Source organism: Tetrahymena thermophila (genome assembly GCF_000189635.1).
Source record: "Tetrahymena thermophila SB210 genomic scaffold scf_8254379, whole genome shotgun sequence".
Classification (NCBI taxonomy): domain Eukaryota; phylum Ciliophora; class Oligohymenophorea; order Hymenostomatida; family Tetrahymenidae; genus Tetrahymena; species Tetrahymena thermophila.
Window position 1 is genome coordinate 653,994 of NW_002476163.1, and position 22,551 is coordinate 676,544.

Here is a 22,551-nt window from a genome sequence, read left to right on the forward strand (position 1 = left end):
TGAATTCCAATTTAAATAAATTGAATTTATTTTTTGATTTGAGTGTTTATTAAAAAACAAATGTATTTATTTTTAGTATTTGCTGTAAAATAAATTTTTATTTTTAATAATCATTATTTTTTTTAATTTAATAAATTTATTTTATTTTTTTTTGGATTTTAATATTAAAAAATGTAAAGTATTTGTCAAAAGTGATATAATTAGAAGCAAAATTATGCTTTTAATTTAAATAATCAATAATACTTTAATATAATAGTAAAAGAAAATAAATAATATAGAGGATTTATTTATATATTTGGATAGTTTTAAAGAATGTAAAATATTATAATGTATTAAAATGACACTGTTTAGAAATTTTAAGTTTTGAATTCAATTTAACAAATTTTTAAATTTAAAAATAGCAATTAAGAGGGAAATTTTATAATCTATATCAGATCAAATACTAATTAAATAGATAATAAATAGGAAAAATATTTATTATAATTAGTTAAATTAATTAATATTAATATTCTGTATCTTTTTAAAACTCAATACAATTAATCTAAGATAAAATGATTCAAGATATTCCTCAAGCTTAAGATTAAACATTAGAAAATGTATTTATTTCAGGAATAGATCCCTCTGTTACAGAAAAAGAATTATAAGGTGGATATTTAATCATAAAAATAAAGTGAAGCCATAAACATTTTGCTTTTGAATATTTATACATTAAACTTTATTGCTACTTTATGAAATATTTTTTACATGAGCAACGATAACTAAAAAACCTATTTATTACTTATCCCACATATTGCACATTTTAGGAAAATATATATCTTAAAGTTTTTGTGCAGAAGGTTGTGTTATTTTTTGTTAATATTACCTTATCTCGTAATTTTTTAAAGAAATCAAATTTTAAGTAGCAACTGTTTTTGTAAATATCAATGCAAATGTTTTTCAGTCATGGCTAATGAATAATATTTAACGAAATAAATTGAAAATAAAATAGATTTAATTAGGTTTACAGTAGGATCACAACTACAAATTTCGATTAGCAAAATTATAGCTGCAGGATAGGAAAGACTTCTCGGAGAAGTAAAATGCAAGCTTGAAGAAGCAACTATTCTTCACCACAAGCTCAATAATACTCATCTCAAGAATTGCTTTCTTAAATTAGTCCCTTAATCTTGCATGAAAAGCATTATTATCCAAAATCTTCCTAAAGTATTCAATGAAAAGGACTTATTTAAGATTTTAAACGAACTTACTCCAAATTCTTTGAAAAGAATTATTATTGCAGATAATCCAGAAGTTGTTGGGTATGGAATTTTTTAAGCACAATTTATTAACCTTAATATTAACTTGGTATTATTTTAATAATATGTAAAGAGAAACAGTGGGAGTAGCTGTAGCAATATATCAAAATTATGAATTGGCATTGAAAGCTATTAAGGCACTCAAGCAACAAGGCGAATTATTTAAGTGTAAGATAGATGTATGCTGGAAAGAACCTGATTTCGATATAATCAAGGAGCTTTCGATGCAAACAAAAGTTCTTTGTGTTAAGAATATATCTTCATGCACAGAAACAAGCAAAATAAAAGATGCTTTTTCAGTTTATGGAACAGTAGTTAGAATTTAGAGATACTCAACACATGCTTTTGTTGAATTTTTAAATATAGAAAGCGCTAAAAATGCTTTAGCTGCTTTAAGTGATAAGAGGTTTGAAGGTGGAATAATATGGCATATCTACCCAGCTAAGAAGTTAGATATTGAAAGGTAAAATAAATATATTTTCATTTATTTATTTAAAAATTTACTTTTCTACTTTAGAGAAATATGAATTTAAATTAATTAAAATATATTTTTTAATAAAGACAATACGAAGATGTTGATAAAAACAGAACATTCTCAAAAAATTTTTTACCTGAAACAGACCAATAAATTTTAAGAAAGTTTTTATTTGACGGATAACTCCCTGCCCTAGATAGCAAAGTAAGCTAAACTGCATCAAATTTGCTTTAGCACATTAAAAGTATGCAATAAAATATGATAAACTCGCTTTAAATCAAGGCAGACACATATAGATAGCTTTAAAATAGCATGAATCCTCAGTAAAACAATAACAATAATAATAACAATAATTTGAATAACTTGCCAATTTAGTAATAAATCCCTGTTTAAAACATGATGAATATGTAAGGGGCAATGAATATGAACTAATTCTAAATAAATCCAATCTAAGCAAGCAGTAATAATAATATTAATATGAATATGGGAATGTAATAATAGTGGGGTATGAACTGAAAAAGAGTTATTAAAGAAATTATTTATTTACTATTTTAATTTTAAAGTAAACAGTATTTATTAATTCAATACTTTATACATTTAATAGTATTATTTTATAGAGTTGAAACTTAATTTCCTCTCATTAATTATCAATTGCTTGATTTTTGCTAATTTAATTAAAAAACAAAATTAAAAAAAATTTCTAATTAATTTTTCATATAAAAAAAAAAGTAAATAAAAATAAAATTAAATTTATCTCTTTGATTATTTTTTAAGAGTCTACTTGCTTACTTTTATATTTATTAAATAAATTTATTGGTTAAACTTTAAAAAATATATAGGAGTATTTTTTTTAATAGTTAGCTTACCTTGCAATTAACTTGTGGGGCTGCTTAACCAAACAAAAAAAAAAATTAGTTAAGTGTAAAGCAGCATTTAATAAGAAAAGTAATAGACAATTTTAAAGTGAAAAATAATTTCTAAATTAAAAGTAAATAAATACTTGCATCGAATTTTTTAAAACAAATTCAAATAAATTCAAAACAATTTGTAAATTTATATTGCATCTTTGATTTTTTAAAAAGGAATTACAAATAAACAAAAACATACATACCATTGGTACTTATATACAGAAAATGAAAAACATTTGACTAGTGAATGAATTAATTTTTTAGCTGATTTATGAATTTATTAATGAGCGAGTAAAAGAGGTCTTAGTTCACTAAATAATTTTTTAGAATAATTCATAAAACAATAAACAATTTAATTAATTAAAGTAAAATACAAAATCATTACTCATAAATAAGCAAACAATTATTTTTTAATGCAAATTTTTTTCTAAGTTAGATATTATTAATTAATGAATTCATTTATTAAAATAGATTCTTATTCGATAATACTTTTATAATCTGTAAATTAAGTAGAGATCTTACAATTAAAGTAAGATATAAATAATTATTTTTCAAATTGAACTTTTAAGAATCTTAAGACGAATAAGTGAAATAATCATTTAGCTATGCCTTATTACGAAGTTCTTTTTTATGTAGAATTCATAGGAAGAAATGCTTTAGCGCTTTTAATGTTACTAGTCTTATTTAAGAGATTTAGCATGATGTAGCAAATGGGTAAATCTAGTATTGAGGTTAGAAATATAACACCAGCCTCTTACATGATAAGATTTTTTCTGCTTTTAAGTCATTGCATTTTAACGCTTTTAGAAATATTGCTTTATTATTCAACGGATGAGCTTGATGATCATCCATTCAATTTTTATAAATTTAGCTGGACTCAAGCATTTTAAATATCAATTTACACTTTTCAAATTTTTGTAATGAGAAAGGAGTATCGAAGATAAGTTTCTTATATGAAAATGCACTAAATCTATTGGATTTTAGACTTATTATTATATATTCTTCTATTCATTGCAGTAATAGAGAAGGTAATCACTTTTTCACTTGATTTAACCTTAAATTCTTACTAATAATAATTTTTAAGATTATTCGCTAGTTTATAAAGCTTGTATGTATTTTACAGCAAAAGTAAATTAGCTATATTCGCTTGAAAAGAGCATTAATTTTAAAAAAATAAATTACAGCTAATAGAAAAATAAATAAAATAGCAAGAAAATTTTATGTTACAAACTACTCAATCCATAAGAGTGTTTATAAATAAATAAGTCTTTTACTAAATATATACTACAATTTATTGATCTTTTTTAAATTAAAACATATTTTTCTAATTCGTAAAAGATGTCACATGAAAAGCTAACTCTCCCAATCTCTATTCTTGTAGTCAAAGTGCTTTTAGTAATATTCTCCTTTTTTGGTAATCAAAATAGCATGATGCTACTCGAAAAATCGTTTTTAACTTAGGCAACTAAATATCTTGTTGACTTACCCTCAACAACAGCTCGCAGTGGGATGAAAATTATCTCAACTTTAAACACACAGTGTAAGCAGAATCATTCATTTTAAAATAAAAAATTTAATAAAAGATAAACAATATGAATTAATATAAAAACCTCATTGGATACTGGTTTATATTACTAAAAGTATAAAATTTACATCCGAAAAATAATAACAAAAATTATCTTTAAAGAATATTTTAAGATAAATTTTTGGATAGCAATAAACAAAACAAAAAATATTTTTTTATTTTGAGTTGAAAATATTTTTTTAATTTGATAAAAATTGTTTTTTTGAGTTGTTTGTTGAAAAATTCAGATTTGAAAACTTTAGAAGAGTGAATAACTCATACGAATTTATATTAAAAGTTATTGACTGATTTTTATTACTTTAAAACATAAAATTTTTTAAATATCTAAAAAAAATTAATTTTTTTTTAATGGAAAAATTTAATTAGAGGATAAATCAGCTCATAGCCCAAAAAAATCAATAAAAAGTTCTTTTTCTATTCAGAAGGAATAGGATAACCGTATTAAAGTAAGAGTGAAATACTAATTTGAAATAAACAAAAAAGGAGAAGTGGAATATATTGTAGAATGCCATGACTACTTGAAACAGGGAAACAAAGTTGTCATTAAAAAAAATATGCAAGAATTTCTGCAGCTGTAAAGGGATATAAATTCAATAAAAAACCCTTTGAATTTAACTAATTTTTCCTACGTATCTTCATAAATCTAAAATGAAACCCACAAAAAGAACTAATAAAATATACTAGAAAAAGAATTAGTGGCAAGAATCGAAGATAACTTGCCAACAATTATTTGTACAGATAGATAAATGCTTGAAGATAATAACTAAAACAATTTAGATGAACTAAAGATAGAAGAAAACGCTTTTAAGCAAATTCTTTCACTACAAAAATATTTAGATTACGTCACAAAAGAATTTTATTTCGAAGAAGCCTTTTTAGTTAAATTTTTAGGCTTAACTCGCAAGTAATACTATATTGAAGTCAGCTAACTTTAAGGTAAATACTCATTTTTCTCTCAAATATTATGCTTAATGCTTTTTTAACTAATTAAAATAGCTTAAGATTGCTTTTACCAAAATGAAAACGAATTCATCCAATTCAAATAAGATTATCCAAAGCTTAAAAATACTTTATCCTTAAGTCTGATTACTAAAGTGACTCTCGAAACTTTAGGAAACATTAAGAATGACGGTGTAACTTATTATCAGCTAGTACTAAGGAAGTAAAAGTTAAATTCTGGTTTGTGTTTGCCTAGTTACAGTCAACCCTTAAGATACACAGATTTCTGCAATTTCTATAAAGCTTTATAAAAAGAAATTTTCCCTATAAGACTGCCTGAATTCCCTCCTAAATCTTTACTTAATGACAAAGAAACTATGTATTAAAGGAAGCATTAATTGCTAAAGTTTTTTAGTATTATTTATAATGAAAATATTTATTTCTGTAAAACTCTATTTAGCTTTTAAAACTGCTTTTCGGATTACATGGTGCAGCAAGCTTAATAAATAAATAACGATCTATTTTAGTATAGAGTTTAGCTTTTAGGAAAGTATTTGAATTCGTCGAAGTAATTCCTGTTCAGATTATATCCTAAGCGCAAATAAGCACAAACATTTTATATAGTAAAAAGGTAAAAAATTTTTCTTTAAATTTGAAAAAGTAAATTAATATATAAGCAATCAAAAAATTTGAGTAACTTTTTTAGTAACAAAAAATATCTATGTGTAATTGTTTTTTTAACATATAAAAATAAATAACTTTTAATATAAATAGATTCAAAGACATAATCAACTTGCACAAAGATTTAGAACTCTATTACACTAATTTACTATAATATTTAGTATAATAGGCATACTAGGAGTTTAAAGAAAAATAGTTGAATGTAGAGATAGACCCTTAGAATAATCCTCAGCTTTTAGAAGAAAAAAATATATTAAAAGAGATTAAAAAAACAATAAAAATACCTAACAAACCAAAAAATATAAACGATTGTGCTTAATATTTGTAAGAAATATTAGATTGCAACATCTACCACAAATGTATAAGTTTTAGACAGTTTTTATTCAGATTTGAATATTTAGAAGAAATGCTGAATGAAAACGCTAATTCGTCGGTATGCTTTTCAAATAGGGGACAGTCGTATGAAGATGAAAAAAATTTATGAGATTGAAAAAGGAGAAGAAGAGTAGCATAAATTTACTTTACAAATATATTTATTTATAATAAATAACTACCTAAATATATAAAAATAACAACATAACTAATCATAATAAAGTTCATTTTCTAATTTATAATTTACTAAAAAGTTTTTGTTACTACACTTTAATAATTAATTAAATGAAATTAACATATTTATTATTAATAATATGAAATTAACATTTTTATTTGTTTGCATGATGTATGAAGAAAGAATATGAAAAAGATTTTAATTAACAAAATACTTAAAAGCAACTATTCATTTTAATATATTTCAAATACATTTATACAAATTCTATTATTTATTAACTTTTTTATATAGTTTTTTGCTAAAATAATTTATTTATTTATTTATCATTTTATTTTACCATTTTATTTTTTTATTTTTTATAGAACTAAAAATCTTAAAGCAAGATCTAAATTTTTATTATCTTATTGAAAAAAGTATCTTTTTTATTAAACTAAAACCTTACTTATAAATATAAAAACTAATTGTAAAATGATATATTTGTTAATTTTCAATTTAATAACACTAAATCTTAAACGTAAATTTTGAATATATCTATCTATATATTATATGAAAGGTTTGCTTGAATTAGATTTGAATTAATAAAATATATATACATTTTATTTACATTTTAAAAATATTTAATATATTTACAGAATAGAATATTATTAAATTTTTATAATAATTAATTATTATTTTAAATTAATTTTATATTTATAGTATTTTTATTTATTTATTGACTTACTGATTTTTAATAATGTAAAAGCTGAAAGCAAATTTATAGAGCTTTTTATTTCTTCTTAAGAAAAATTCAGTTTTTAATTTAACTAAGATATTTACTTCTTTAGATTATTCGAAAATTATATTTTTTTGTACAAAAGAATAAATTTAGTTTAGTTGAAATTACTTTTTTTACCTTTTAATAATTTTCTAAAATTTGAGAAAGGTAGCACATTTTCAATTTTCCTCATATGAATAGTTATCATAGTTGTTAAAATGATTATTCATCATCATCATTTTTTGTTACTGATTATACATAAACTAATTCCCATAATTATCCTAATAATCAAAATTTTGGTCATAGTTATTATTATTGTAGTTGTTGTTGTTGTTTAAATTATTGTTAAAAAACTATCTTTATGAAAAATCTTCTGATTTATTTAATTTTGTTTGCCTTTTTTATTGCTACACACCTTCTTGTCTGTTTTATTTTAAGTTGGTAGCTGTTCTAGCACTATTTAAATAGCCTTAAGTCTTTTTGTTTGAAAGGCTGCGATTTTATTATTATGTGTTAGTTGTGTTTTTTAAGTTTCTATTTATGTTATTACTACTCAAGTTCTTATTTGGTGTTACATTTTTCTTTGCTAAATAAGAATTACTTGGGCTTTGGATATTAGTAAATGTTTTGTTAGAAAAGCTGCCAGCTTTGTATTTAATAGATTAACTAGATTATTTAGAAACAGGAGAATACATTTGGGTGGTTTAATTAATAGAGTATGATTTATTGTTATTACTTATTGTTGTTTTATCTAATCCATTATTACTTCTTGCAGTTTTCATTTACATAGCTAATTCGGCATTTCTTTATTCTTTATTAAATTGCTACTTAGTTGTCTACAATTGTAGCTAATTTACCTAATTTTATTTAGGTTTTCCAGCTAATACTCTATTTTATTGCTAATTATTTTGAAATCTATTATTAGGTGATAGTGTTTGGTTATTATTATTCTTATTGTAAGGAGATCTGCTTTAATTTTAATAATTATTTTCATTTCTATTTTACTAATTTACATTTCTATTTTACTGATTTACATTTCTATTTGTTTTTGGGATAGTTTTATTTTAAGCTTGACTACTGTAGTCATTATTCATTAAGACCTCTGGAGAGCTTTTACTTTGATGATGATCATATTATTCTATTTGTTAAATTATAAAAATTAAATTAAATATTAAATTTTTAGAATTTTTTACAGCTCATATTTTCTTCTAGGAGAGGCAAGAAATTCTCAAAATAAGTGTATAAAAGTCTTAATTTTTAAAAACCACAAACTGTCTAATATTTGATTTTCTCTACATTTTAAGGAAAATCATCAAAAAACTCTTAAGTAGTAACATCTCCAAAGATATCATTTCCTTCATTATCGTATTTAACAAACTCAATTAAATCATTGAGTCTTCCTTTTAAAATCACAACTAAATTCTCATGTTCAATTTAAGATAAGTTAGTATTCTTTCTTTAATTTTAAAGCTACTTTATATCATTTAAAACTTACTGAATTTCCATTTTTTAAACTTCTTAGCTGTGATCACTATTAATACTTGGTCTTTTATTTTAGTTAAGATTTTACTATTGTTGCTGGGTATATTGCTACTGAGGCTATATTTATTGCAATTGCTATTACTATTGCTATTACTTTTGTTATTTTAGATTTTCTATTTTAAAATCAGTAATTTCTTGATCTAAAATTTCACTATATTTATTGTTACTACCATTTGTTTAGTTATAATTTATGTCATTTATACTAGGATCATATTAAACGCTTTGATCAGACATTTACTTTTCAGTTTTTTCTTTTTGAATTTGATTTCTTCCGTTTTGATAAGTTGGATTATTTGAAATATCTTATATGTGTTATTCATCATAGTAATTTGTTTGGTTGTTCCTACTACTTAAACTATAATTAAGATTATTTGTATTCTAGTTAGTTATATTTTGGTTGCTTTGATGCAGCACGTTCTTGAAATTTGCAATTTCTATGCTTGTATTGTTTTTAACTTATGTCCCATATTAGGTTGTATCATTCTATTAAAAATTATTTTAGCCCTCTTTTTTTATTGTAGAAGCTTCTTACTGAGCTGCTAATTTGCTTAATTAGTCTGGACTTATGCCATCTCCTACGATATTAAGAATGGTTTCAAAATTAATCTCCTCTGGCTTATTTTATCAAAAAAATTAATTATTAATAATCAAAATTTTTTATGTTTTTAAATTTATTTCATTAGTAAAAAATTACTGAAAATTATGGATCTTCACTCAATAGAATTAAATTTTTTGGTTTAGGAGTAACAAAATTGTGTTATTTATTCCCTGATACGAATTAGTCCTCTATCGAATAACTTATGTTTCTTGCAGCTTCTCTTGCTAAAGGAGAGATTTAATTGAAAATCATTTCATTTTAAAGCTTTTGCTGTGGGCTTGAATAATTAATGCGCCCTCCTAAAAATGTTTCATAATGATCTTTTTATAATTATTTAGGAAGCTTTAAACTGTTTCCCTGATACATCTGGGGTAACAGTAAACCATCTATATTATTTTTAAAAGCAGTAGTAGGTATAAAAATATTTTGATCCTCTTCTTTCATCATTTAATCAGGTAAATCCTAATTAAAAAAAAAAATTACAAATAATTAAATAAATAAAAAAAGCTAATTAAAAAAATTAAGTTAATAAATACCTTAATTTTATCAATAAATGCTTCTGAGTAGTCAGATTAGATAAATTAATCTATTTAGGAGTCTTGATTATTAAAATTTTTGATTGGTTTCCACTTATTGACTACTTGATTCTACTTCTATGACTTATTTTGATTCAATTAGAAAAAATCAAAATTTTTTGCTAAAGGGTCTGCTTTTCTTTTAGTGTCCTATTTTTAATCTTCCAAAATATCCTAATAAAAATTCATGTCTTATTCTCTTTCTGGCTACTTAACAGAATTCTTTTCAAGGAATTTATCCATTAATTTCTGACGGATATCTTCTTCTTATCTTGAGAAAAAATTTTAATAAGGAGTTATCAATGAACTGCTATTGTTTTAAGTTTCACTTTATTCCTAATATTTATTTTCATTGCTTTTATTTACTAGAGCATCGTCTTACTTTTGGTTCAAAAAACTATTGTTTCTGTTTTAAATTTAATCGTTTTTCTTAACTTTAGAATAAATGTTTTCAGACAATTGTAATTGCTCATCCAGAGATTCTTAATATTATTTTATTTGTTTCTATTAAATAAATAAATAAATAATAATTAATTAATTTGTTAATGTGCCTAAATAATTTATTGATAGAACAAATAAATAAAGATTTACCTAAACTTATTCATTTAAAGTAGGGTCTGATGTTTCCAAATTTATGCCTACATACTATTAAATTAACGGAGTTGCTTTGTCCACTTTTTTAACAAATAAATGATAAATAAAAATGAATCAATCCTTTATTTTTTTGAGTCAAATAAAAGGAAATTTAAATTTAGTTTTAGGTTTTATTAACAAATTAATTACATAACTATTTATCTAAAATGATAATTCCTGGCTACTTGAATTTTCTTTCAGTTATAGTAGAAGATTTATTTGTTGCTGATATATTTAATAACTCTTGCTAAATAGTTTCAAAATTTACAGGGGCATTATCTATTTAAAAAACTGATTCTAATTATGATTTATTTTTAGCGCTATTCTGTTGTTGGTTCATTATCAATTTTTCTTCTTTTTGTTCATTCTCTTTCTAATAATTCATTAAAACTTAAGATTAATAAGCTATGGAGTTTGGTAACCCACTTTATTTAATTTATGAGAGCTTTTATCTTCTTTATATACCACCTTTAAATTTATTTTTAAAAGATTTCAGTTAAAAAACTAAATTTTTAGAAGGCTAAAAAACATGATTAACATTAATATTAAAATTAATCCTTAAAGATATGTTAAACGTTAATAAAGATAAAATACTCCTCTTTATTTGCTTGAACTCATCATAATTATTAATTTCTTCTTTTTCCTTATTCTCTTGATTCTAAGGAGCATTCATTTAAGATTTCATTAACAAATTCTAGAATGGATTCTCTATAAAAATAATTTTTATGTTCTTAGCTAATATGACTTATATATTTAGTTATTTTAGTTTTAATATTAAATTATAATTTATGATTGAATATTAATCAATCAATCTTTTTACTTACTTATTAACAATTATAAAATCTCAATTTAATAATTTTAGAAAAAAGTAAATTCCTTTTATTGAATTAATTTTTTCCTTTTAAATAACTCTATTTTCGAAATTGCACATAAAAAACAATCGAAAATAGATATTTAACAACAAATAAATATTTATATTATTTATTTACCTTAGAAAAAAAATATAAAACTTATAATTAACCATTCATATTCAAACAATTCTAATGATTAACCTACAAAGCTTACAAATTTATTTGCTTAACAATAGCCAGAAAAGAAATTTTATTAAAATTATTTTAATTATTATTTTTCCTATTCAAGTTTTAAAGTTAAATTAATTTAAACATCCAAAATAAATTGAGGCAAATATTTTTATATTTATTTTTTACAAGTATATTTTTTTTAAATATATTTTTATTGAAGAAATTTCAATAATATTTATAAAATTATCAATCCATAAATCTAATTTATTACAAATAATTATTTATTAATTAAATGAGCTAATTAGTTTGTGTTATTAGATGAAAATATAGTATAAATTTTTAGAAAATTTGCTTATAGACTCTACTAATTTAACTAGAAATTTTAATTTTTTTTAAAGATATATTTTCATTAAATTTAATCAATTTAGTAAAATTGTATAAAGAATAAATTAAATAGGGATGATAAAAAGCTCATTTGTTAAGAGTGATAAGAATAAAGCTAAGGATGATTTAAATAAGGCCTTTTTTGGTCATGCTGAATTCGATGCTATTTTTTCTAACTCAATAAAAAAAGGAACAACTATTTTGATAGAAGAAGATTATCCTACTTCAATGCATGTTTCATTTAATAGATATTTTGTAGGATGTGGTTTTCATTTAGAATAAAATTGTTTTGTTTATGATGTCTTCCCAAAAAGATGGTATGATATGATTCCAGTTAAGAGCACTAGCGAGGAAAAAAGAGAGTAAGAAAAGTTAGCCATATCCAAGTAAAAGGAAGAAAATAAAATTGCTTGGAGATATAACCACATGACCATTAAATTAAAAGAAGAGGCCCTCTCAAAGGACATTCCACGTTTAGATCTTAGTCGTAATGTTGCAGATAAAGAAAAAGTCAAAAACTTATTAATTTCTAAGGATATAAATTAATTTGGCAATTTGAAAGAACTTTTGGATGATATTTGCAATTCTCTACAAAACTCATTTTCAAGTGAAAACGATACAAAATTAAAGAAAATTTGTATCACAAACTTATTTGGAAACTTCTCAAAAATTAAATACACAGATTAAGAACTTATAAAATTTTTATATGCAATTAAAACTATTACAAGAGCTTCTCATATGCTTTTAGTTTTAACTATTCCTCCTACTATATCAGAAAAGCTTAAATCTCTATTCTATATGAATTTTGATTTGGTTATTAAGCTTGAACCACTCTTTGAAAATACTGAATTCCTTGATTTTAATGGAATGCTCCATATCCTTAAATATCCTCAAATAAATAATTACTTAAACTTCAAACTAGATACTTTAACATGGGGTCTTAAAGCCTCTTCCAAAAAAAGAATTGAAATAGAAAAACTTTATCTACAACCACCAGATCAAGATAACATTAATGCTGATAATGTTTATAAAGAAGAAAATAAAACTCAAACTATTATATGCAGTAACAAGCCTTCTGGAAAAACAGATCTCGATTTTTGAAATAATTTTATAAACAATTCATTAATTATATTTTCATTTAAAAAGTGTTTTTAAATATTTATCTATACAACATTAGTTAATTTGTATTATTTTTCACATAAAAAATTTCGCTAAACTAATTGTCTTTTGATCATAGAATTTATAGCCAAATATAATTCCCTATGTTTTGTTTAATTCTTCAATTTATTACTGATTTTTATGAGCACTTTTAAAATGAGCAAAAATCAATTCTCACATTGTATTCTTTATTTATTTAGTTATTATTTTGTTTATTGAATAAAAAATTATTTTTTTTAAATTAATTCCTTTATTTTCTTTTAAAAGACAATTTTAATATGATTTAAAATTTTAATAGCCTTTAAAAATACTTTAGTTTATTTTATTTTTTTAATAAAAGTTAATTTTTAATTGATTAATGCAAACTCAGATAAATTATTATAAATTTTATTGAATTTAAGGTACAAAAGTAATTTATTATATTTTTGAAATATATTTTTATTTACTTTTTATAAAAAAATAATAATATTTTTAAATTAATTTTATATCAAATAGGAGATATGTAATACTATTAACTAACTAAGTAGTTTTTAATTTAAAACGGATACAAAATATAAATTCAATATAAAATTTTAAATCATTAAAAAAAGCTTTTTTAATTATTTAATAAATCAATTAAATAAAAGCAGTTTTTGAAATTTCTACTTAAAATTAGCAAGATGAATGATTAAGAAGATGTATAAGGACTTTTGACCACTGATGAATCTCCAACAAACTAGCAAGAATTTTTCTAGTAAAGTGATTATGTGTAGTAGCGAGGTTCATTTTAAAATACATATGCCTAGCGAGGTTATGGACTTTAGCGATTATCTACTATTGAAGAACATTAGAATGAAGATGAATTATAAGAGTAAGAAAGAATAAAAAAAGTGATAAGTACATACACTTATGTGATAGTTATTTATTTAATAGTTATAATAGTATTTGCATTAGCTTTCTTTTTGAGTGATGATTTTAGGAATTCTTTTATTGAGTTCTTTTTAAACTTTAAAAAGCCTACACCAAAAAATTTAGTGATCCTATTTTTTATTGGTGTAATTATTAAGATTACTGGCTTCCCTATCTCTATTTATGAATTAACTGTCGCATATATTCAATAAGATTTTATATTATCTGTGTGCTTGTTAACTTTAGCTAAAACAACAGGATGCTATGTTTCATTCTTAATTTCAAGATATAGATTTTCTAAAGATGCTCTGTTTTGGATATAAACAGTGAAGGAACTAAAAGTTATAGATGTTTCTGTTTAAAAATATCCATTTAAGATCTCTTTTTTAGTAAGATTTATGTGGCTACCGATTGTGGTTAAAAATTACGGTCTTGGATTATTTAAAATAAGTTCTATTTAGTTTTTAATACCAACAATGTTGCACACTAGCATAAAGTCATCATTTTTAACTTATATAGGAATAAATCTTTCTAATTTTTATGATATTGTTTCTGGTAAAACCTTAGCTGATAATATTTATATAAGAATACTACTTATATTGCTAGGTCTTATACTATTTGTAATACTCTTTTTTATTTGTAAGAAAGAATACAACCTACTTGAAAAGGAATATGAAGAAAAAGAAAATGAAAGAAGAAGATACTCCAACATCACATCAGATGTGTCTTCACAAAATAATACTTAAATATCTGGCTAATAATAGCAATAACAACCAAATTAATAAAATTGAATAAATATAATAAATAAGCTATTAAATATAATATAAACAAAATATTGATAAAGCATTTACAGTTTATAAATCTATTTATAAAATTTATACCCTTTAATTAATTATTTATCATTATTTTAATGATTTTAATTAAAATATTTTGAATTTAAAAGTTAATTTAAGTTAGAACAAAATTGTTTTTAAGGTTAATTTTTATAATAATTAAAGTAAAAATCAATAAAAGTAATTAATATCTTTTATTAAAAACATATGTTTTTTATTTGTAAATCATTCAGTATATGGATGTCTTCAGTATTTGAGGTAGTTAACATTCTATTATAATTTAAAATAATTTTTAGAATAAAAATCTTATATTAAGTTATTTAAATACTATAAAACTTCATCAAATAAATAAAAAAAAATTAAAATATTAAAATTTTAGTAATAGTTAAAAAAATTTTTGATTTTGGAATAGATTATATTAAATTATTAGTTAATAAGAATTTACATTTTATCAATTAAAATTATTTTGTTAACAAAATTAAATAAAATTTACTTTAATCTAAGATTTTTTATAAAGCTTAAAGTTGATACATTTTTTTCTAGCGACTATTCATCTCATCATTATATAAATTAGAATTTAATTATTTTATTTCTTTTGAAAGCTACTGGACACTTTAATTGACTGATATTGGTTCTTCTGCTTTTTATAATTAGTACATTTATGGTGTATTACTTTCTTTGTTTCGTATCGGTTTTTTATTTGTGACAATAGAGTTTTATGAATTATTCAAATTAATAGATTTATTTATATCATTATTTTGGTAGTATTACTTATGAAGACTTAGCTAATTTTTATGTATTGATTGCTTACTTTCTACAGAACTACATCTGCTTTTAGCTTATATTGGAGAGGCACTATCAAATTATTAATGCTAAAGTGGCAACCGTGGGTATTAATATTATTTTTAATATAATGAAGATTTATTTTATTATTTTTATGCAATAATTTATTTAATATGTTCAGATTTTTATGATGGAGGTGATGATTATATAGAAGGGATAACTTATTGTTATTAAGATTATCTTAAAGAAATGGAATTCTAGTTCAAACTTGAACTTCCTTTGTGATTATCATTCAAGCCTTTACTTTATATTTCTACAGACGGATTTAATAGTTAAGATGGTATGCTTATTTGTTAATTCATCATATCACTTATATTACTTGACGATATATGAGAAATGTATTTATTTTTTCTTTGACGGTGGTATTAATTAGGTTGTAAAATTTCTGACTAAGAAGTTATTTAATTTGTTGTAGCTTAAGTAGATTCCGTTGTTTCGTATCTTGCCTGAGGCAATTTATCTTTTAACCCACGTAAAGACTTCCCAATACGAATTGTGCTTATTAATTCAGATTACATTTTTTGTTAGAAAGGAGTAAGAGAATCTGAAAAGAAATGCTGCATATCAGCCATTCTTTTTTTAATCACAGAAAATTTGAGAATTTCATCACAATTAGGACGCTATTCAGGGTTTACCCTTAATAATTAAGCAATGAAGAGGTTTAGCTCTTTGCTAAAGTGAGAAGGAATAGGATCGTAGACACCTCTTTATACCTATTGATTATAATATTTATAATAAATTATTATAGAAGTAGATCAAATAAATAAATATTGAATAGCTATGAAAATAAAAATTCAAAATATAAATTTGTCGATTCTTTTCTTAATTTATTTATTTATTTCTTGCTTTAAAAGTTTTTAAAGATCAAATAGATCACATAGATAATAGATTGATTAATGTATTCTATATTTTCATCCCACTAGCAAACTTAGAAGATGCTTTTTTGATCAAAAAAAGATTGTTTAGTTAGATTAATTAAATTTTAATATTTTCTTATTGTAAATGATGCTTATATTTAGCTGAAATGCGATATTGCATATGACCATTTTTTTCTTCGATTTTTATCATTTGTTTAATATACTTTTTTTTTATTTTCATTCAATTTAATTTGGTTTTTGGCTCATAAATAAGAATAGATCAACAATAAACTTATTAAATGTGTTAATTTTAAAAATTATTTTTATTAACCTTTTTAAATAAGTCTTCCATATCTTTTCCCTTAAATGGTGGTTTCAGAGCACACATTTCATATATAACACAGCCCAAACTCCAAATATCACTTTTATTATTGTAAGGTTTATCTTTCCAAACTTCTGGAGAGGCATAGTAAGGAGTACCAGTTTGAGTATAAAGTAAACCGTTCACTTGTAGTTTTTTTGATACATTCAAGTCTCCCAACATAGCCCTTGTTTAATACTTATCTAAGAAAACATTAGCTGCCTTTAAATCTCTATGCAATATATTTAAATCATGTAACGCTTTAATGCCTATGGTCATTTAAATAGCATATGACCAAATCATATCTTCCTCAATATATTTACCTGCTTTTGAAGCATGACGAATAATTCTAGCTAAATCGCCTCCCTCCGCATATTCCATTATAACACATAATTGATTGACTCCTTCATCATAAATAGCTTATTTGTAGCTGATTATATTCCTGCAGTTAATTGAAGCCAAAAATCTCACTTCATTTACTGCGTTTTCCCTTTCTTTTTCATTTAATTTCATCATCTTTATTCTTTTCAAAGCATATTCTTTTCCATCCTTTCCACGTCTAACTCTATACACAGTACTAAAAGAACCTTCGCCTAATTTGCTTAGAATTTCAAAATCTTAGAGTTCTTCGTCATGGAAATAAGTATTACCTTAGTGATGCTAAGGACTTTACTGTAAACTACTTGTGTTATTAGAATTATTTTTTGGATGTTACTTTACAAGTGGCTGCTACAGAGATTGCGATTATTAATTTATAAGATTATTTCTGTAATTTGATACCACTTATTAAACAGCTTCAGCTGAGGCATTTGATGCATGCTATAAAAATTAATCATCTAAAATCGAAGAGCTCCTTAGAGGATTACTTTTCTTTTCCATTTAATTTTGTTATTACTACTATGGAGAGGATTATAAAACAGATTAATTATTAGGTTGCAGGCTAATTGATCTATGATTTTAATGGGGAGGAGGTGTTTTAACTTAATCAGGACTTTTACGCTTATTCATGCTATTGTTACTCGAATTGTAAACTATTTATTTATTCTTTAAACCAATCTATCCGGTTTCATCTATAGATATTTCTCTCTTTTTTGAAGGAGATCCAATATCTTAAACACTGTTTGCATTGATGTTTGGTAAATCCATTTGAAAGAATTCACAAATCGCTAAAAAAATTATGTATTTATTTTACTTATTAATTATACTATCCAAAAAAATTATTGAATAATATTCAATTATTTATTTTATAATGCAAAAATTTATTTACTAAGTTTTAGATAATAAATTAATGCAATGTATTTTTATTCATCAAAATATTGATAAATTTTTGACTAGTGGATAATAATACTTATTTTTATTTTGACAAAACTACTTATTATTAATGTAAATACCTACTTATCTAGAACTTGATTATATTTTAATTTTTCATATAAGTGCAATCTTACATCAAGAAATACTTCTATTTAATTGATCTCCTTATAAAAAATAATTTAGTTTTACTTATAGTTAATCTATTACTATAATTACTCATTTTTTATTTGTAACAAATACATAAAATAATCATTAAATACATTTTGCAAAGTCTTCAATTATTTGATAATTTAGATTTATTAAAATTAATTTTTATTTCTTTTTTTGTTTCAGGTTTCTGGACAATTTATTAATTTAATTTATAAAAATTTAGTTATAGTAATGACATAATATAGGTCAATTACTCTATATACTGAAATATAGAAGAAATAAATATTTAGCTGAGATTTTAAGCCAATCATACAAAATATTTTGCTTTGATAATTGAAATAATTAATAATTAATTAAAAATTTAACATTTATTCAAATACTCTAAGAATTTTATTTATTAAATTGATAAAAAATAAAACTAAAAAATTTTAAATAAAAAAACATTTTTAAATATTTAAGCTATTGAGATTAATAAAAATCCCAAGTAGTTTTTATCCTTTATATTTGAATATTTATTTTTCTTTAATAGGGATTTTAAATTAAAAATCAATCCAACGATGAAAATTTATAATTTTGGATACTTTAAAATTTTAATAAATATATTTAAGTTAACTTAATTAAATTATTTTAAATTGCTAATATAAAAAATTAAAAAGTTTTAAATTAGTTAATGTATTTTATTATAACTTTTTATTAATAAATCTAAAAATATTTTTATAAATTAGCATTTCATTTTTTAAATGTTTATCATTTACTCTCTTTAAAATCTTAAATTTATCTGTCCATTTATTTATTTAAATTATTATAAAAAATAATTGAAATCTAATAACTAAAATTAAATTTATTTTAGTTAAGCTAGTGTTAAATGTTAATTCTTTTTATAAAATAATGCTTATCCAATAAACTTAACTCTAGAATTATTTAAGTGAAGTTATTTTTAAAATATATAATAAGTTTATTTTTATAATTATTATAAAATGTTTTGTTTAAAAATTCATATTATAAAGAGATAAGTAAAAGAATAATTCTTTGCAGATAATTTATAATAAAAAGAACCAAAATTATTTATAATAATTAGTAATAGTTTTGAGTTTTTAATATAAGTAATGAAAATAAGCTTAAAAAAAAAAACTTTAATGATTAGTAAGTATTAATAGCTTTTCTGATCTGCATCCTTCAGGTTATTTACATTTTGACTTGTGATTTAGATTAAATCAAAATATTAAATATTATTTTTCAAAAATTAACTTTATGTTAAAAATTAATCTCAAGGGAAAATTTTATAAATTTGAAAGGTGAAAGTGAATAAAAATAATAAATATATCATCATACTTAATAATTTAAATTTTATGATTCTTTTTTATTATAGTAACTTATTACATATAAGCTATTAGGATTTGTTACTAATAATTGATTAAATTTGTCTTTTATATATTATTTATATATATATTTCTTTTATAAATTTAATTTTACTCTATCTAAATAAAAGTCACTTTTTATTGATTATTGATTTAGATTGCTTATTATTTAACAACTCTAGTCAAATGATTTAAAAATTTCTAATCACCTAAGGTCAGAATTATTTTTGACAAGAGAGAACTTTATTTTAAAAGAAAATACTAATTAAAGAAGTAAATAATTCATAAAAAAATTTAAGCACTAAAACAGAATTATAACAAAAAAAGAGATCAAATGGAATTAGAATAAATTAAAAAATAAATAAAGGGACTTTAGCCTTAGGTTTATTAAGGCTTAGATTAAGTTTTTTACCAACTAAATTTAGATAGCAGATATGAATAGCTAACTTATTTTTTGAACAATAAGGATAAAGTTATTCTTTTAGGAAGTAATAAAATTCAAAGCATAAAGGTAGCTTTAGAATTTTCTAAATTAAATACTTAAACTGAAATGTGCAATAAATTTAAGAGTATAATATTTTCAACAATTTTATTATATTTATTTATTTATTATTTTGAAAAGAACAAGATAAAACGATTCAAAAATTTTAAAATTTACCAATAAATGAATCTTTTTTTGTTAAAGATTTTAAGCTAGTAGAATACTAATTAGGTGAATGTAAATTCATTAAAAATAAACAACTTTTTATAAAATTTTTATTTAAAAATAGATGAATTCTCTTAAAGTGAAGTAAAAATTTTAGAATAAACAATTTACTGTTAAACTTATTAAAATTTCTAATTTATAGGTAAAGAGCGAATTTATTAATTTAGTTAACAGGTTAAAAATAGAGTGTTGGTAATTAATTAATATTTTTAAACAGATTTCTTAAACTAGCTCAAATAACATTTGTTATATGATGTTTTTTTTTTTAGAAATATCAAATTATGAATTATAAAAAATTATAAAAATAGTGATAATAAGGATAGATAATCCATTTTATAAATAACTCCAATATTAAAAACTACTAACTTAAAGAAACTAACTACAGTTTTCCAGTAAATTACTTTCTATATTCATATAAGATATTATAATGTAAATTTTAAATAGAACTGTAAAAAACTTTGAGTTTATAGACAAGATTTATGCAGAAATTTCTAAAGTTTTATCTTTGACTCATTTAGACTTTATCCTTTAGTAATCAATTATTTAAATTATTTTATTTATAAAATTTTAAAACTAAAAATTAGTTAGAGTGAAGTAAATTTACAAATAATTTTAGAACGCATAGCATCTTTGCTACTTTTAGAAGATTTAGGCATTAATTTGAGGTAAAAAATTTTTAATATATTTTTCAAAGAATGTTTAATTAAATAAATTGATTCAAAATATATTTTAAATAAAAAGCTCAGTAAATGTTTCTTCTAAAAGTTTATATGACTTTATATAAGGATTATAAGGTTTAGAAAGATTAAAATCTTTTAAGATATATCTAGAGTAACTTTAATTTTTTAATTTTACTAACAATAAATTACTAATTTATAGTGATATAGATTTAAATCAAAATGAAAATGGAGATGATAGATTATACTTTTTAAACAGTTTAAGTAAACTAAAACACTTAGAAAATTTAGAAATTAAACTTTTGTAAAACTTTATTATTTAGAATAATTTTTTCAACAGTTTATAATTATTAAAAGTTCCTTTAAATTAATCCCTGAAAATTATGAATCTTTTAGTAATCTAATTTTAGATCATAGTAAACTATAGTCCTTAAAATTGAATCTTTAGTAAAATTGATAAAATAAAAACTTAGCTAACTATTATTTAATAATAGTGGAAACTAAATAGGCTGCTCAGGTATAAAAAATATATCACAAGGAATTTCAAAATTATAAAATCTTAAAAGATTAGATTTGACATTTTGGTAAAATTCAAAAAAAATTAATTGAAAATAATTTAAATACCATAAAAAAAAGTTATGGTGAAATAAATGATGAAGGAATTATTATTCTAGGCAATAGTGTTTCTTAATGCCTACAGATATAATATATCTATTTATAACTTTCGTAAATTATTTTTTTAGAAAGTATTATGTAATTTTTTTAGATAAAACTAAATAGGAAATGACGGTTTTATCTAATTTGGAGAAAAGATAAGCAATTTAAAAAATTTAACAGAATTCGAAATATTTTCTTCGTAATTTTTTAATTTTAATAACGAAAATCCAAAATTTATTTATTAAATAACATATTTCATTAATTATTAGAGTAAATTAAATTTCCTCTTAAGGGTTAACTTTATTCACTCAATCAATAATGAAGTGTCCTAATCTCATTAATTTCGTTTTCTGTTCAACGTAAATTTTATTCTAAAAAAAATTAATCTAATTTTTTAAAAGATTTAATAATTTTAGAGTATAAGCCATTCAATAATCTCTTGAAACAATTTTAAAAAATAAAAAATTAATTAAAGTTTATCTTGATTTTAGGTAAATTAATTTTATATAAAATATAAATTAAATTTTATTTGATTTTTTTTTTTTTCAAGTAATGTCACTGAAGAATAATATGATTCAGCTCCTTTAAAAGGTGCTTTAAAAAAGATGTTCTTAAATAAATATTGCATAGAAGCTGAAATTTATTTATGAATATTTTTTAGTTGACCTATTGTTAAAACTCTATGTTATTTTCATATATTCTATTTTTGTAAATTGCAAATAAATATCTGATTTTTAAAATTGTTTAAAACTATCATTATAATCAATGAAAAATTGTTTTAAAACAGAAAATTATTCTTAAATATTTATATTTT

General features: G+C 21.6%; 7 protein-coding genes across 7 annotated transcripts; 5 read left to right on the plus strand and 2 right to left on the minus strand. All coding sequences in view use genetic code 6, as the record gives it.

Moving 5' to 3' along the window:
• Nucleotides 1-551: 551 nt before the first annotated feature.
• TTHERM_00301790 (RNA recognition motif protein) lies at nt 552-2,286 on the plus strand (the record flags this gene model as incomplete). The annotated part of the gene is made up of 4 exons (XM_001024607.2): nt 552-645; nt 989-1,298; nt 1,369-1,758; nt 1,857-2,286. 4 exons carry the CDS (start codon nt 552-554, stop codon nt 2,284-2,286), a joined length of 1,224 nt encoding a protein of 407 aa, XP_001024607.2.
• A 997-nt stretch (nt 2,287-3,283) lies between these two features.
• TTHERM_00301800 (transmembrane protein, putative) lies at nt 3,284-6,367 on the plus strand (the record flags this gene model as incomplete). Its single annotated transcript, XM_001024608.2, has 5 exons — nt 3,284-3,706; nt 4,017-4,218; nt 4,630-5,199; nt 5,260-5,833; nt 5,977-6,367. 5 exons carry the CDS (start codon nt 3,284-3,286, stop codon nt 6,365-6,367), a joined length of 2,160 nt encoding a protein of 719 aa, XP_001024608.2.
• Nucleotides 6,368-7,363: 996 nt separating this feature from the next.
• TTHERM_00301810 (hypothetical protein) lies at nt 7,364-11,349 on the minus strand (the record flags this gene model as incomplete). The annotated part of the gene is made up of 7 exons (XM_001024609.2): nt 11,127-11,349; nt 10,683-11,000; nt 10,491-10,573; nt 9,861-10,403; nt 9,421-9,786; nt 8,378-9,341; nt 7,364-8,322 (listed from the first exon to the last, which is right to left on the minus strand). Exons 1-7 carry the CDS (start codon nt 11,215-11,217, stop codon nt 7,364-7,366), a joined length of 3,324 nt encoding a protein of 1,107 aa, XP_001024609.2. The 5' UTR covers nt 11,218-11,349.
• Nucleotides 11,350-11,872: 523 nt separating this feature from the next.
• TTHERM_00301820 (paxneb protein) lies at nt 11,873-13,039 on the plus strand (the record flags this gene model as incomplete). Its single annotated transcript, XM_001024610.2, has 1 exon — nt 11,873-13,039. One exon carries the CDS (start codon nt 11,873-11,875, stop codon nt 13,037-13,039), a length of 1,167 nt encoding a protein of 388 aa, XP_001024610.2.
• Nucleotides 13,040-13,755: 716 nt separating this feature from the next.
• On the plus strand, nt 13,756-14,775 carry TTHERM_00301830 (SNARE associated protein; the record flags this gene model as incomplete). The annotated part of the gene is made up of 1 exon (XM_001024611.2): nt 13,756-14,775. One exon carries the CDS (start codon nt 13,756-13,758, stop codon nt 14,773-14,775), a length of 1,020 nt encoding a protein of 339 aa, XP_001024611.2.
• Nucleotides 14,776-15,046: 271 nt separating this feature from the next.
• On the minus strand, nt 15,047-18,102 carry TTHERM_00301840 (plant dual-specificity MAP kinase kinase family domain protein; the record flags this gene model as incomplete). The annotated part of the gene is made up of 3 exons (XM_001024612.2): nt 16,849-18,102; nt 15,311-16,373; nt 15,047-15,087 (listed from the first exon to the last, which is right to left on the minus strand). Exons 1-3 carry the CDS (start codon nt 18,022-18,024, stop codon nt 15,047-15,049), a joined length of 2,280 nt encoding a protein of 759 aa, XP_001024612.2. The 5' UTR covers nt 18,025-18,102.
• Nucleotides 18,103-20,031: 1,929 nt separating this feature from the next.
• TTHERM_00301850 (hypothetical protein) lies at nt 20,032-22,387 on the plus strand (the record flags this gene model as incomplete). The annotated part of the gene is made up of 16 exons (XM_001024613.2): nt 20,032-20,266; nt 20,320-20,415; nt 20,468-20,487; nt 20,546-20,595; nt 20,712-20,795; nt 20,848-20,934; nt 20,988-21,068; nt 21,145-21,234; nt 21,283-21,384; nt 21,438-21,527; nt 21,575-21,664; nt 21,717-21,806; nt 21,847-21,936; nt 22,007-22,096; nt 22,139-22,228; nt 22,288-22,387. The coding sequence occupies 16 exons, from the start codon at nt 20,032-20,034 to the stop codon at nt 22,385-22,387; spliced, it is 1,485 nt and encodes a 494-aa protein (XP_001024613.2).
• Between the last annotated feature and the right edge of the window lie 164 nt (nt 22,388-22,551).